Source organism: Lycorma delicatula, chromosome 10 (assembly GCF_047948215.1).
Source record: "Lycorma delicatula isolate Av1 chromosome 10, ASM4794821v1, whole genome shotgun sequence".
Lineage (NCBI taxonomy): Eukaryota > Metazoa > Arthropoda > Insecta > Hemiptera > Fulgoridae > Lycorma > Lycorma delicatula.
The window spans coordinates 79023925-79042074 of record NC_134464.1 but is presented as its reverse complement, the minus strand read 5'-3'; the positions used below and the strand labels follow the sequence as shown (position 1 = coordinate 79042074).

At 28.2% G+C, this 18150-nt stretch overlaps 1 protein-coding gene across 3 annotated transcripts in view; it reads left to right on the top strand.

Moving 5' to 3' along the window:
* Positions 1 to 18150, top strand: part of MCU (mitochondrial calcium uniporter) — a 770244-nt gene that overhangs the window by 605779 nt on the left and 146315 nt on the right. For 2 of the 3 annotated variants that reach the window (XM_075376264.1, XM_075376268.1), the window contains one exon: positions 13861 to 13992. The exons of the other annotated variant lie outside the window; for it this stretch is intronic. In XM_075376264.1, coding sequence (XP_075232379.1) covers positions 13861 to 13992 — 132 coding nt within the window. The remainder of the gene's footprint in view (positions 1 to 13860; positions 13993 to 18150) is intronic. 3 annotated transcript variants of the gene reach the window in all.

Genomic DNA, 18150 nt, shown 5'->3' with positions numbered 1-18150 from the left:
CAGAATTTCCTTTTTAAAAATATATATTTCAATATAAAATTTAAAAACAGCTAAATGAAATACAAATTGTCTTAAGATTTTTTCCTCTTTCACAATTAAAAAAAAGGCTTGAAAATCAGATTAATTTGTGAAGTACTTCTAATTATACTCTTTCTTAAAAATGCTTTGAAAGTTCGTAAGTAATTTATTTTTTAACGTTTTCTTTATAAATTTTAGTAAAGCATCCAAAATAATCTACCACTACCCTTTATCCTTTTAAGCTCTCTTTAATATTAGAATCTTCTGCTAAAATTTATACTGCTTCATAAATGAAACAAAAACTGTCTAAAACGAAAACTTTTTTGTACTTTGCTTTCTTTCTTTAGATTTGAGCTACTTTTTACAAACTGTCATTTCATCATATTTCGATATCTCTCTCTTGAGCTATCAGTCACTAGATTGGTTTGCAGTGAGTTTTCAGAGACTTTTCTCTTGAGCCGTTCTGTTTAGTTGTTCATAGCTTGAGCAATTTGAATATAATTCATGAACTCCGCCTACCCCTTCATCTTTGTTTTTTCCCTTCAATCATCTTCTCAATAAACGTCTTCAGTACTTTTTCATATCTAACATATGTCCAATTAGTGTGTCTTCTTTTTATTGTAGTATTCCAGAGAGTTCTATTCTCGGTTCATTCGTTCGAGTATTTCCTCATTAGTGATTTATTTTTGTCCATCTGATTTTTAACTTTCGCCTTTAACACAAAATCTCGAATGCCTCTAATTTTTTTTCTGGTGTTCATTACAGTGTCCTTACAGAAACGTTTCCGTATTTCTAAACTAATTTTGGTGGCGTTTAATAGCTTTTATATCTCTTTTCTTTCTACCGTCTGGTGGTATGACGCTCCCTAAGTATTTAAATTTGCTCTAAAATTTAATTTTTTTAACTGCATTTGTGTTCACCCATTATCTCATTCAAAAACCATTACTTTTGTCTTGGCTTTTGTGATTGTAAGGTTGTAGTTATTGGTAAAATTTAGTCCATTTTTGAAATAGCATCAATAATATGCTTATTTCCTGTAATAACTGTTATGTAATCTGTAAATCTTAGAATGTAAAAATAGATGTAACGAAATTTCTCGGTTTGTGAATATAATATGTTTAGTTGTTGTATTACTAAAAGCAACATTTGTAGGAAAAATAATATTATCAGAAAAGATGTAATAAGAAACATAGGAAAATTAATTAATTAATGTAAGGTTATTCTAACAAAACGAAATAGAACGAGATAATGTTACCACGCCGACCTCCGTGACGTGAGTGGTAGCGTCTCGGCCTTTTATCTGGAGGTCCCGGGTTCGAATCCCGGTCAGCCATGACATTTCTCATACGCTAAAAAAAATTCCATTTCCATTTCCCACGCACAAACTTCAAGCTTATATGGCGATATCAAGCAAAAAAAATAATAAAAAATTTTTTATATGATAAAATTGGGGTATTTGTGTTTACAATGAAAATTTTACGAGATATTTAAAGTTTTTATTTTCAGTTTTATAAAAAACAAAAAAATTATTTTTCTAATTTAAACGATTATTACCTTGTCTTTTGGTTATTGTAAAGTTATATTGTAAATTTTTCCTAATTAAATAAACTATTTTCTGTTGGAAAACTTTATATTTAGTGAAAAATGGTTTTGTTATATCACGACAAAATCGCCAGTGCGTAAATACGCACTGACGATTTTTATCGTGACAAGGACATTTGTCCTTGTCTAATTATACTTGTTTCACACCAGGTTAATGCATTGTTAATTCATGTCATGTGGTGATGAATGCTCTAATTTGATCCCTAGATGACTTATGTGTAACGTTTCCTCGCGTTCTCCTTGATAGTCTACGTAATAGGTCGTAAATCGAGACTATGATATAGAATATGCCTTTTTACCGGTGATTGTTTAGCCGAAATTTACAAACATTTTTTTAAACGTCAAAAACTACTTGATTGTAATTCATACTATATTTACAGTAATCATAATATCAGTCCTTTACATTTACATTTCTATTTTGATTACTTTTAATTTAGGTTTGTATCCACTCATCGTAACTTTTACCGGATGGTCAAAAGCTACCATCATCTAGTAAAGGATGGTTTTAATATGATTTTTTGGATTACGTGACTTTTGTTAAATCACGTAATCCAACAAAAAAAATTAATAATTTTTTTTTTTACTTTTACAATTTTTAATTTTTTTTAAATATTTCTATTGTGTACGTTGCAACTTGTTTAACTTATGAACAATAAGGAACTCCACGCCTCAACGAGATGAAGATGATATGTGTATCATGTACAGAAATGTAGTTTTGTACATTTTCAGACTGACCATTCCTGAGATATGTGGTTAATTGAGCCCCGACTACCAAAGAACATCCATATCCATTGCCTATAATTCAAATCTGTTAAAAGTAACTTTTAATAATATTTGAACCTCACAACCTTCAATTTCGAAAATTAGCTGTTAAACAACTGATATTTGCAACGACGATTTTACTACTCTATCAACCCGGTGGGTTTTTACTGACTTTTCAAAGAAAAGTACTATATTACTTTCGGTCGCATGGTGGGAGTGGAAAGTGAAAATGAATTTTTTGTACGTTTTGGGGTATGAGGAATACAAAAATGTTATTCACTTAAATTCGGTTTTATTTATATATTTATTTATAGGCCTTTGTAAATTTTCGAAATTTTTGGCTTGAACATTTCCAAAATTACTGGATCAATTTCATTGAAATTTAAGTATTCTGTAGTAGTATATCTGAAATTATTCATATGAAAATTTGATGAAGATTGGCTGAATCGTTCTTGAGTTAACGTGAAAAAAATTTGAGCGGACAAGTTAGAAGCGTGGTTCGTTATGATGATGCAGGTTGGAACGTTAACGTTTCTTTACCTGCGGTATCTATTTAGCAATATTAAAATAAATGAAATGTTGCTCTTCAGAACTGCTTAAGATTTATTTTTATTTTTAGAGCGGAATTTTATATTAATTGTTAAAAATTTCCATGATTTCTATAATTAGTCTATTAATTCATTTCTATATTTAGTCTATTATTACGATAGTCTGCAACTTTTTTAAATTTTATCATTTTTATGTAAATTTTCAGTTCTTTAACTGTGTGAGGATTATTATTATTATCCCAAACTTTCACAGCCTTTTGCCGGTGACATCCCCTAAACTCGGAGTAATTTGTATACCGACGAGATTAGGCTAATTAGGCTATTGTTGACTAATTGCCTTCCGGGCAACATGGCAGGTGTCAATTATCACGCTCCTTTGCATTAGCGCGTGGGTTTTCTATCGGATCTTCAGTTTTCAAGACTGTTGTGCAAAGTAGATGGTATTATTCCCTCCACAGGTATAATTATTGGGATTATATAAACTTCTTTTTGATTCCACATTTCTTTAATTTCAAAATTTATTTATTTTATTAAAATTTATTCTTTTATTATTATTATTATCAGACATACGTAGGAAACCATAAACCTTTTAAAATTGGTAAAAAAAAATGGTTTCGGTTGCTGCATGTATTGTGCCTCTAGTTTGTTACAAATGGCAACAATGTTTTTAGCCGCTATAAGAAATTTAGCAATAATAAGTTTAGTTGTAATATTTTGATAAGATTCTTAGTTAATGTTATCTTTTTTTAATAGTAATCTGTTTCAAAAATCTATTAATATTTTTCAGTAATATAGCCTCAGCAAACATCAATTTATTCTGTATGCAAAAAACATTTATTGTTGAAACCTAGTTGGATTTGGGTTTAGCTTTCTCCAAATTCAGTTATGTACATTTTGAAATGTGGGTAGTTGTACCTTTCTCCAAATTCAATTATACACCTGGTTAAATTGGAACTACACGTCATCACTGAAATTAACGTTATCTGATAACGTTTCTCCAATTTCAAATAGACCACTTGCACTAATTAATCCATTTAATCTTATCTGGTACTTGAAAAGTTATTGAACAACATTGATTTTGTTGATACTAATTTTAAAATTCACGCAGTTCTTCAAAACGGTAGTTCTAGGAATTGACAAAAAATTGTACACGACAGTTTTCCAGAGTCTCTGGCGCTTTGTTTTTTATTATAGTCTGTTAATATTTCTTTAAATATTTTGTATATATATAGAATATATTACTTCCTTATGATAAGGGTAGACTTATTTCTTGTATTGCATTGTCACAGTCTTATAGCTGTCATACATGTAAAGCATCTTAGATACAAAGTGACATTAATCTGAGTTTCTTTCTGTGGAAGTAATGATGTTCATTATTCAGATATCCACATCGATTGAGGCGTTATTTTTAGGGCTCAATATTACTTACATTATAGTCAACTTGGCATACTTATATGCGACTGTATATATTCATAAAGTGGAAAAGGAAATGAGATACCACTATTCATTCCATATATTTTCTGTTACGGTGTGATTTTCTTTTTAGTATAAATATTTTTTTTTCGTGCTTGAATTTTGTGATTTATGTGCTATCCCATTATAATTACTGCATATAACACACTAGATTTTTATTTCTTCAAAATATTTTTATGAAAATAAAATTTAAAAACGTAATTGAATTATTTCAAATTTAGAGGTATGTGTTTACCATCTCATACGCTTATATCATTTTTTTTTTTTAAAAAAGGTTCTGATGAAGTAAAAAAGAGGAAAAATCAATTTTTGTAATTAATTATATTCTACTACTACGGCTTAATTTACTGGGCCATTAATAATAATTATATATATATATTTATTTTTTTTCTTCTCGTGTTGATATTACGAGTACTATTTTTTCACTGATTTTTTTTTATTTTACTTCTTTGTATATTTATCCGTTTTTATGTTTTTTTTTAATTTGTATTTTCAGTAATGACTAATATCTGCTGAGGATGACTTATAACCAGTAATATATAATAATAATAATGTAGCTAATAAAAGGTTTTGTCAAGAGTTTCTCTTGGTAATTTTAATTTCTTATCATCATTTGGAATTTGTCTTTTTTTTGCATTTCGCGATGTTTCATGACCCAGTAACTCCAATAAATAATGGAGGAGGTGATGTTCGAATATTAGATGTATGGGCATGCCGGCCTCCGTGGCGCGGGTATTTCATCCGGAGGTCCCGGGTTTGGATCCCGGTCAGGCATGGTATTTTCATACGCTACAATTCATTCATCTCATCCTCTGAAGAAATACATAACGGTGTCCCCGAGGTAAAAAAAAGAAAAGACGTATCGGCATAAAAACACCGGGTTGGTCTGGTGGTGAACGCGTCTTCGCAAATCAGTTGATTTGGAAGTCGAGAGTTTCAGCGTTCAAGTCCTAGAAAGGCAGTTATTTTTATACTGATTTGAATACTAATCGTAGATACCAGTGTTCTTTGGTAGTTGGGTTTGGGTGTCAATTATCCACACATCTCAGAAAATCAATTTTCTCTAAATTTTGAAAACCTAACCATCATTTTATATTAAGTTGAGTACATGTATGCATGCATATCTTAGTTAAATAAGACTTTTTCCCAAATTTTCCACTTTCGCAAAAATCGAAAAAAGTTTATTTTTATTTATTGAATAATTTTTAATGTTTTTCTAAGCATAGTCGTAGTGCAGACGAATAAAATAAATACTTTGGGGCAATATTGGGATTGGGGAAACCGATAACATTTTTAAAATATCGATTTTTTGAATTTAAAAAAATTTGTTTTGGTTTTTTAAATTTAAATAGTTTTAAATAATAAACTTTAGTAATATTTTTACAGTAAAATTTCATCATAATTCACTTCCCACAACCCATAAAAGAATTCTTAGGTGGTTTTTTATTGGTTGTACATTTTTAAGTGCAATCTTTTTTAGTTTCCTCAGTTTAACATAGTAAACAGAAAAATCAAAAAAAAATTTTTGGAAGGTGATTTTAGCGGTGGGGGGAGCAGAAAAAACCGATTTTTTTTTAATTTTTACAATTTTTTTACTTCCTTGTACGAACCAAAGAAAGTATTGTGATCGCGAAAAATTTTGGTTTTCAGATTTCAAAGGGAATATCCATTTTGACCATCCATAAATCCATTTTACTGGTTTCAGCGTTGTACGTATGTGCTTCGCATAACATCAAAAAAAATTAGGCGTAAGATGTTGATATTTTGGATTTAGGACTGCTGTAACATGTAGTTGTGCATCTCTCCTTTTGATTGAATCCCCGCTATTTGAATCCAAAAATTTGAATTTTGGAATTTTACTTAACTGAAGTAATAAGCCCTCATTGAGAACTTTTCAACCATATACCATAAATGGTACTTATTTTCATTTGTTCCAGAGTTATAGCCAAATAAAGTTTTAATTAATATACTTGGATATTACAAGAGGAAGGCACATCGGTTTGAATCTGACTTCATCTCCTTTTTTTTAATTTAAATATATTGTTTTATTTATAATTATGAACCCGTGATTATAAATAAAATTACAATAAATTATAATTCAATAAAAAAAATATATAAAAAAGAATCAGAAGTTATTAGTGAAATAAAATTTTATGTACTTTTAAAAAATATTTAGATATAATTTAATAGGCGTACCAAGAAGTCAAGTGGTTTTCATCACATCAGATTTTTTTGTTTTAAACTTACGCTGATAATTTTACAATAGTTTCATCATAAGTTACCTCCATCTCAGAAAAATAAATCGTAGGGAACTTTATTCATGTATAATTATTTTTCCACTGTATAAGAATAAATAACCAATACCAAGAAAGTATATTACAAATTTGTTGTCAGCTTTTTAATATTCTGTGGTAGTTGTATAAGATCTTATTTATATTTATTTTTTAATAAATGAAATTTTAATTTATATTTTATTAACTTTTATCCAATTTATAAGTTATTGAATAATTAATTGCCCTTTTAATCATATTCATTTATTAATTTTATATAAAGATAAATAATCTTTAAGTTAAGAATAATTGAGGTATATATTTACTTTCTAATGAAAGTCGATATAGAAGGTTAATTAATGAACATATAAATAATTACAGCAATTTATTATTAATATGCAGTTAGTATTCAGATGTTTTTACAATTATAAATTTTATTACTTAAGATTGTAAGATTAGAAAAGATATAATGATTTTTCTTATTAATGAAAACATTATATTGTGCTTATTTTGTTTCGCTTTCGTAATTTTATTTTTACTTTATTTGATTGTTATCTATTAATTAACAATATCACATACGGTGTGTGTAGTTATTTGTTATATTCTATGTATCTCGAGTACCAAAAAAAAGTTTTCTTAATTCCAAATTAATATTTCTCTTAACACACATTTATTATTTAATATACATATAAAAGAAATTAATATTTCTGTTAAATAATACATTCGTAATGATTAAAAGTATAATCGAAGTCGCTCCTGAAACTAGCATAATCATTCTCAAGATAATAAGTATCTCCATGCCAAGCTTGCTAAAGAAAGTGAGAAATGAAGTGGTTTCCTGTTACCTTCTTGGTGAGCCGAGCTTACTGCCGTACTTTGTCATACCAAGCCCGTCGAAAAATGTATTTTATGTTTAGTTCTTATACCTTCACTCTCTTCATTAAACGGACTGGATGATTTGTAAACATCATTAATATTTCTGTTAAAATATCTGAATTGTATCTGTTATACCTCTGATGCTTTACATACGTGACAGGTATAACAAAGAACGGGATATATGATGTAAAACAAAAAATCCCTATTCCATTCTGTCAACAAAACAAAAATGCTTTGTTAAATTTTTTCTACTTATTAGCGATATATATTTTTTTAAATTATACTATTTTAAAAAGCGTTACTATTGAAAAATTTTATTGCATATTACATTGGATTTCTACTTCATCAAAATATTTTTATGTATATAAAATTTTAAAAGTCATTGAATTATTTACAACTTTAGGGATATGTGTATTTTTGTTCTTTATTCCTTACAACTTATTATGAAGCAGTAAAATAGTAAATAAATTGTGTGTATTAACCGTGATCGGTTGTAATTTGTGAGTGCATTGAATGAATCATCAAATTCAAACACGAAAAAAAAAATTATAATTACAAAGGAGATCGCCAAATTTTCTGCCCTTTCATTAGTGGGGACAAAAATAAGTAATTAAATTTGAAAAAATCGTGTTAACCTTGAAATAAAATTAAAGTCAAGTTAAAGATAAAATACAAGGTCACCATTAGGTGTACCTCTCCAATCTGAGTAACTTTTGCTTGGTAATTATTTTTTGTATTGTGGGCAGTTTACAAGAAAATCACCGGGACTTAAAAAAATTAAACACCTATACGTAAATTGTAGTCTTTATTAGTGTTTGTAAAATATTAAAAAATTGAGTTCTATTTTATTATTTCAATAAAAGTGATAAAAATCAAAAGAAAATGCAATTTAAAAATATTTATTTCCCGATAAACTTTTTATAAGTAAAAAGATTTCGTCTTAAGAAATCAAAAGAAAACATTTCAAAACGATCATAAACATCTAGAAATTAAATTAATCTTAAAAATGACTCGAGGAAATAAATTACTCTGAATAAATAAATTTCTGAATTTATAAAGCAAATAAGTTAGAAGATTAATAGTTGAATTAATTGATTCGGATATATTCTTTGTATTTATTCATTTAGAAATTCAATATTCTTTTTTAAAATACTAGTTAATATGCATATTCAAGGTCGTTATAATATTAAAAAAACGTCAGGTTATCCCAGGAAAAATATGTTCTTTATGTATTATTATATATTATCATAATTACAATATCGTGACTTAGAAAAAAACATCGGAAATTACTTTACATTACTAGAAATTTACTTGTTAAATATTAAGAGTTTAATGAGAATTTTTATTACACTTCTGTTGATAGGCGATTACGATGTTATTCCAGATTACCATAAATAAAATCCATTTCAATTTTTTTATAACTGATATTAAAGAAAAAAAAAAAACATTTCAAGTACAAAGTTTGGTTGGTTGAGTACATTTCTATTACAGCTAACAAAATTCTACGTACATATCGTCTCTCTCGAAATGAAGTCAGGCTTAGCAACGATAACAAAACAAACAATTTAACATTACGTGTCTATAGTTATTAAGCCTGTCTATAAAAACTCCTTTATAGAATAAAAATTAGAAACGTATTTTTTTCTTTTTTATAATTGAACAAATTGCCTTAGCCACTAAGAAAGAGAAGCCAATTCTAGAGGCGTGACTAAGATTTAAATTCAGCTCAGACAAACCTCCACTCGCCTGATAAATACGCTAATTAGCAGTTAAAATATTAACATCTTTAAATTTATACAGAAATAATGATTCCTATTATTATTCTTTATTATGTATATATAATTATTATTGTTATTTCCGATTATTCCCCTTTAAGAGAGCGCATGAACTTGAGCCAGTCATGGTTTTACTTTCTTCTTCTCTTTTCTTTTCTTCCCAAAACCTCTTCATCCGTTCACTATGTTTCTTATTCCTTTGCTCCGTTCATCTTCTTTTTATCGTTTCTTTTTTTGCTCTAGTTCAATTTTCTTATTTTTAGTTTCATCCCTAAATTTCCTTTTCTCCTTGATTTCTTCTACTGAGATGTTTAGTCGTTCCAGGTCGTCTAGTGTTTCTTTCAGTTAAATGGACTTCAATTTATTTGCCTTGACGATGTTGAAAATTTTCTTATTGAGTCTCTTCACCCATCGTGCATAAGTTCCCGTAGCATTGTAGGTGAGTTTTCCTAAACTTGTCGATGATTTCATATAATTTCTTTGTGGGTCGTTTGATCCAGGTTCCGTCTCTGAGAACCGCACCGTGGATTTTCCTAAGGATTTTCCGTTCTTGCTTCTGGATTTCATGAATTTTTGGTATATATATATACACACAGAGCGATTCAGGAGGGAAGAAAAATAATTTGGGTAGTGATTCTAGAACTTGAAATAACGGGAAAAATCCATACAAACATATGTCGAAAACGCTTTTGTTATCGAGGTACGACTAACGAAAAATTTCGCCCGGATTTCAGTTTTCCTGGTGAAATAAGGTCATACTGAAATTTGTAAGGTGTTGTATGTTTTTCACCTGAAAAATCGATTAAAACAGATCCCCAGATCTCTATCCTGTAGTATTCATGATATCCAACGTAAACGGAAACATTCGGGGACGATAAACACGTTTGTTTTAGGTTTGAAGTAGAATAACTTTATTAAACTAATAAATTTACTAATAAATTTGTAAATTTTATTAAAAAACTTGTAGAGAATTTAATTCTGAGAAAATTGATGTAATAAAGTCTATGAAAAACAAAATATAAAATCAAAGTTTATTATTAAAAACAAAACATCCCAGAAAAATGTTATGAATTTGTAATATACATATGTAATTTGTAATAAATAAAAGCTAACAGCAAAGTTGTAGGACTTTCCCGTCACGTCACGCGGCTATGTATATAAATATAATATAATTAATATTAATGACATTGAATAAATCCCACCTTATAATTACAAGATAATAATATTGACTTGAGGTTAAAACCGCAAATTTCAAATCTTGTATTACAAAAAAAAATTCTATTTCAACAACTTTAAATATTAAAGTCGGTTTCAGCGTCCTTGAAAATGTATAAATTGATGCAGCACACGACCATGTTGTTTACTTTTTGGGTAAACCCCAAAGTGGGATTCAAAATTCTATTTTTAAAGCAGTCTTGATTAAACAAAATGTTAAAAAATGAATGACTTTTGATTGGGTCCGAACACTTGGTGGGGTTTGGGGCTCCCAATTTAATAAAGATTAATTTATATCCTTAATTATACGATAATAGAAGAAACTATAATGAGAAGCTACCATGGTAGTGATCACAACAAAGATTCAAAGTTTAGAGCATTTTTTGGGGTGGAGGTGCGATTTTGCAATAATTTTATTTGGAAATAAGATTAAACTTAAAATCGTTTAAGATTCATTTTAAATCGTTAACAAATTTGCATAATAAAAATATGATCATAATTAGGTGAAATCTCGAGATACTGAGAGCGACCTTGTTCTACAGCCTCACTCCCTTGACCTTTAAAGTTGAATATTTAATGGAATCAATGCCTTATATATAGAAGTTATCCGACCAAGTTTGGTCAAAATTGATCCTGTATTTCTGGAGATATAAGGTGATTTAGAGGCAAACACCGAATACACTCGTACATACGAACATCCGGAAAATTTCCATCTAGTTTTTTGGGTTATTTATGTGTCAAAATGTCAACATCCGGTGAAAATAGCGTATTCCCAAATTAGACCAATTACAATATTTTCCTTTCTAGAGCTATAGTGCTATCTAGACTGGAAATAGAAAAAAATGTTTATGGCTTATTCATTCATTGATAAATAAGAAATTTAATTTAGTAAACAAAAATATTAATTGGGAATTTTACTGAGTAGCTGCTTACAATTGGTTCTTAGTTTACCAATCGTAAACAAGTAGTTGAAATTTCATAGTTTAATAGTAATAAATGAATACACGTGTATTCATTTATACTAGGTGGCGCATTGCTATGAACGTAGGCTGACGGCTGGCTTACCGCGCTATTAACTATCCTCAACAACTCTAACAATGTACTGCACACTATGTAAATATACGGATCTATACAAGATGCTTTCGTAAAAGAATGACTATCTCTCTCGCACGCAATGTGCACAGCTATACGCCGCCCGCTATAATATTTAAATCCTCATTTCAAGGTTCGTGGAGTACCTCAGAGAAGTGTTCTCGATCCTTTGCTTTTTTATTGCTTATCAGTGACCATTCTTAACGTATTCATGGTAACCTTCTTTCGCAGACGATATCAGATGACACAACTATATGTTGATCTGAAGATAATTATTTAAAAGGATTTGAAAATCGTACTATAGCAATTTTACCAATTACGAGAATTATTCACTGGATGGACTGTAACCATTTATCTTTTAAGTTTGAATAAATCCATTTTATATTGTGCTACATAGATAAACGTAACGTTACTGATAGTGTAGATAGAATTCCCATTAATGATAACGCTAGTATTTCTGTTGGCCACAAAGCGAAATCTCTGGTTTTTGATTAGACGTTAAGTTCTCGTAGGATGATCAAATTTATTTAATTTGTAGTAAAATCGAGCCAGACTGTTATAAACGCCATAACAAAACGTTAAGGTCGGGCTTGACATCATTATTAAATATTTATTTAGCCGATAGATAAATCTCATATAATATCATCTCTGAGGCTGCCTCAAAAAGTCAGTATGAGTTTTTATAATACAAAAATAGGCTTGTCAAGCGCCCGTGAGTAGTCCACCATTTATAAAATTAAATATGTTAAATTATCCTTGTATTTATGTTTACGAATGTGTAATCTTTGCTAAAAAAAAATAACAATATCCACCTTTATCAAAACAGACAACGGAACTGTTTTCAGGTAACTCAACATAATACTGCTTCTCAGAAAGGCTGTTGCCATTTTTAATAAACTGCCGAACCATTTGAAAAATTCTCCTACCAATTTATTTAAAATATAATTAAAAGATTTTCTCTTACGGAAGCAATATTCTCTTCATGAATGTGTAAATAATACTAATTAAAAACCCCCTAAAAATTACTTATCTTCATCCCGTTCAACTTGAACATGGGTAAGTATGTGCTAAAAATACTTTTCAATAACGGCATCTGAATTGCGAATTATTTTTTAGTATTTTTTTTTTTTTTTTATATTTAATATATTTATATTGCTGTAATTTATAAAATGTAGTTTTATGTACCGATCAAAATAATGATCTATTTATTTCATTTTGTTTAAATTTGTTTTAGTAATTTTTTTTTGTCTTTACTCATTTGACTGGTTTGATGCAGCTCTTCAAGATTCTCTATTTAGTACTAATCGTTTCATTTCTGCAAACCCCCTATATCCTACATCCCTAACAATTTGTTTTACATATTCCAAACGTTGCCTGCCTGCAAAATTTTTCCCTTCTACCTGTGCTTCCAATATTAAAGCGATTATTCCAAAATGCCTTAATATGTGTTCTATAAGTCTGTCTCTTCTTTTAACTTCCTTTTTTCCAAATGCTTCTTTCTTCATCGATTTGCCGCAACACCTCTTCATTTGCCACTTTATCCACCCATCTGATTCATAACATTCTCCTATAGCACCGCATTTTAAAATCTTCTAATCTTTTCTTCTCAGGTACTCTGATCGTTCAAGTTTCCTTCCATATAAAGCTACGCTCAAAACATATAATTTCAAAAATCTTTTCCTGTCGTTTAAATTAATTATTGATGTAAACAAATTATATTTCTGACTGAAGGCTCGTTTCGCCTGTGCTATTCGGCATCTTATATTGCTACTGCTTCGTCCATCTTTAGTAATTCTACTTCCTAAATGTGATTTTTGGGAAGTGACTTTCCTATTCCATTACTGGTTATCACTCTTAAACTACTTTAAGGCGTATAAAAGTAGAAAAAAAATACTATTACGATAATAGTAATATTTATGTGTAATGTATTAACTGTAGTCTGTGGGATCCCGTGGGGCACTAATTGAGGAAATACTACGATTAACGTAAATGCTTTTTGTATAGGACTGGCGACAAAAATCCTACATCACTTCATCCGTACCACAGTTACTGAAGATTTTTTTCTGTAATTTTTTAATTTTATACCTATAATTTTTAATTATTTTTTCTTAATTTTTTTAACAAACATTTTTATTATTTTGTTTATTTTTTTATATCATCCGTTATTTTTTATTTTATATTTATTTTTTATTATTTTCTTTTGGTTAGTAAATCTTGAATATTCAACAGGATCTGGTTCTCGTGATGTTGACAAAGATGTTATTGAAAAAGGAGCTACTGTTACAGTTACATTGTCAGAAGTTGGCGAAGCTGTCCTTGAAAAACCTATATATAGGAGACTAAATTACAATGATGAGCAAGGTATTTCGTAAAAAAAAAATATATATATATATATATTTTTTAAATTGCACATATGTAGATTTAACAGCTTTTATATGTTTAATTTTTTAGAATTCTTATTTAAATTTATTCAAAAGGAATTGTTACAGTTTTTTCGTTATTTTTAGAATACGTTAACAGTATTATATATTATTTCTCCATACAGTAAAATTAGATTAATCTTTAATAATTTTTGTCATCAAATTTCTTTTTTTTTTGAAGTTAAACATTATCTTTTTTTTAAAAAAAGAAATACTAATATGTCGGTTACTTAAAAGAAGTAAATAGAGATCAACAGAAAGTTTTTTTAAAAAAGTAAAATATTATTCGAATTTTTGATAAGAGTAATTAGTTCAAATATCGTTTATGATGTGATAGGTTTAGTGTTTATATTCCTGGATGGATTACGAAATCTTTCGATAAATGCTTGAGATACAGTCAATTCCGGTTTATTGAAACAAAACGGGACAGGAGCATTTTGGCCCAAATAAATATCTGGCCCTAATAAACGAATTAGTAAATTGTAGCGTATACTATACTGTCTATATTGCATTAAGCATAACACACACACACACACACACACACACACACACATTCTATGTGCAAGTTCTACCGATATACACACGAGGTACGATATACTGAAGTCGCAAAAATGTAACGTGAAAACCGAATTCTAAATCAGTTAATGTAGTTCAAAGTACCTGTTCGTATAGCCTACTGTTAAAAATATGTACTGTACTGTTTCAGTAGGCCGCATGTTGAAACGAAACTAACTGAAAGGAAATGACCGATCGGTATTTTATAGTCCCTTTACATCTCAAAATAAAATTAAACATTAAACTAAATTAAAATTTAAACTTTGGTGGTGAGTTGCTGTGTGCATGCCCATGAAGGTTTCTGAATTAGCTTGGACCCGCTAGGTGTCGCTGGGGGTCGAGATATTTTGGAAAATTGCATTTATTGTTCGATTTGGCTCATATTCAGAATATTTAGTTACGTGAAAAGAAATATTTTTGCGAAAAATTGAAAAGGGAAAAGTAAAGAAGAGAAGAAGGGAGAAAGAGAAAAAGGGAAGAAGAGAAGAAGGAAAGGAAAAAAAGGGAAAGGTTAAATTTTGTGAAGTTTCGTAATGTTCAGTTTTCTAATGTTTTATCAAACTTTCATTTGTGTTCATTTAATCTATCTATATACTCAAATATAGCAATGGCCAAGCATTGCCGGGTCAGCTAGTATTAAATAAAAATAAAATTATATCTTCTTTATTTTTCTCATTTAATTTTTGTTTTGTATATTTCTTGCGAAAAAAATTAAACAAAATAAAATAATGAAAAATGTTGTCTTCTTGCGCAGAACTACGTAACAATTTATTTTTATATTTTTTTCTTATCTATTTATTTCCTTTTTCATACTAATATATATGCTAAATTTTTGTTTTCAGAGATCCATCTCTTTTTACAAACATTTCAAATAAACGATTTTAATTAATAGTAGTTCCCTTTATACTATTGTTATTTTTACCATATTGTTAATTATATTATTTTTAATTAATTTTATTACACATATTTAACAGTAATAATTAATAGCTAGTTATTGGTGTAAAATTATGGTTGGTAAAATTTGATGAATAATTTGAAAACAAGTGGAGAGCATAATGAACTCCAATTATTATTGCTTGTATCTCCGAATTTCGTTAACATAAAGATTTGGTTCATTTGACGTTTCTATGTTTAAAAGACGTTGATGCCAATGAATGTAATAATTCCGTGATAGGGTGTAGAGATTCCAACACAAAATCGGGAAGGTTATGCAAATAGTTTGCTTTTTTTCATAATTATTGTGGTATAAATCATTTGCTATAAAATAAATACGGAAATTATTTTTTTGCATTTAAATATACAATAAATTTAATTATAAATGGTTTAACAGATAATAATAAAATATATATATATATAAATAATATATATAATCATAGATAATCAAATTAGAAATGTCTTAATGGTTTGGTAAGATATCGCATAAAATTTTTTTTCAGAATTATCACTGGCAATACATTTACGAGTATACTACTAGTATAAACCAGAATTAGTTGCATCAAATTTATATAAACAAATATAGGTCTCCAAACAGCTGGTTAATTAATTTTGCCACTTAGTATTTACATACGTAAACGATTGTCATAAATTAATTGTAATGTGGATTCGGGAATGTATCGCTATAAATTCAGCAGCCTGCATCACTATAGTATATGTAAAATGTAAAGGCGGGTTCCCCCTACAACTTTCATCTACTTGCTTCCTCTACTTCACTCCTATAACACGGGCTACTGGTTGCCACAAAAGTAAGACCTCAAAATGATAAAAAATCGTATTTATTATTATTTTTATTGTTTTATAATTGTTTCTTAATACATATTCATTTATTTTGTTATTATTTATTTAAATTTTTCGTTTTAATTATTTATTCTGTTGTATTTATTTATTTAAGCCATTATATAGATTATTTTGTATAAAATCATTTTACGTTTTACTTTATAAAATATAGTACGAATTAACGTTTTAATTAAATTAATTATACGTTTGTTATACTACGAACTTAATATCTATGAATAGTATTCATAATTTTTTTACTTGGAGAATAAATTTAATAATGATTATAATTATATTACATTTATTACTCACGTTTCTTTAACACTTCATTTATAAATAGATATTTTTTGTACTTTTTAATATCTTTATTTTATAGTTTTGTAGGGCTACAAAGCTCTAAAGAATATTAATAATTGGTACGTACGTGCTATTTAGAAATAATTTTCATAAATAACTACGCCACGTCAGAGAAAATCATAACATTAAAGCCTATAATAAAAAAAATATTTCATTTCATATACTTTTATATTATGTCATATACTTTTATTATGTTGTTACTATTTATTTATAGCAAAAGCTTAGTTTAACATATACTTTCAGGAAATGAATAAGTAAATTACTTCATATACATTTTGAACAAAAATTTCATTTGTAATAACAAATCACCAGAACATATTTCGTTACTATAACAGTGATGTCATAATCAGATACGGTGCAAGTCATTGCAAATTAATTGTGATTTTTGAAGACTCAGAGTCTCAGACCCGTCTTAGTGTATTACAGACCCGTCTTTAGCTATTACGTACACTATAATAATAATATAATGGAGAAAATTCTTTATTGTGAAAAGATATTTTTAGCTGATCAGGTTTTTAAAAATAAAAAAATTCATTAGAAAAAAAATTAATTGTCAAAAATAAACAACAAAAAATTAGTTCTATCTTTCTCACTCTCTCTCTTTCTCTCTCGCTCTCTCACGCTCTTTATATATATGTATATGGAGAAAGAGAAAGATAGAAATAAAATTGTTATATATATATAATATGTAATAATAATATATAATATTTAGTATTAATAATATATTTTCTTTTTTAAGGAGAAAAACTTATGATAAAGATGTTCACAATTTATCTAAACGATGATAAAATATAGCATGAAACTTTCTTAACTGCTGTATTTTAAACTTTTTTCCTCTCTCTTGTAAATACATGAACTTCAAAAGTTTTCAAAAAAAACTTTTGTCTATTATCAAAAAAAAACTTTTTTTCCACGCGTCCTTTTCTCTCACAGCTTTCTCAGATAATTATGTTCGCATTTAATCAAATTATAATAATAAAATAAAAATTATTGTTTTTTTGTAGATTTAAAAATGAATAATCTATCTCTGTTTTAGTTTTCTTACCATTATCAGATCAATTCAGTTCTTTAAAAGAAATATAATTAATTAATCACGTAAATAAATTTTAATAGGAAGTATTTTCCTGCCTATAATTACCTAATTAAGTGTAATGTAATTGTACCGGTAAACGTGTAGTTTTGAATAAAATCATGCCAACCATTCCTGAGACGTATGATTAAATTGAAACTCAACTGCCAAAAAACACCGGTATAAACTGCCTTTATTAGGATTTTAACCTGTGAACTCTCGACTTCGAAATCAGCTGATTTACTACATGTTTACTAGGTGAAAAGAAGATTTTCACCTTGTGAAGATCTTTATTATTATAAAGATCTATAATCTTAACTAGTCATGCATCAAAAATCTTAACTACAA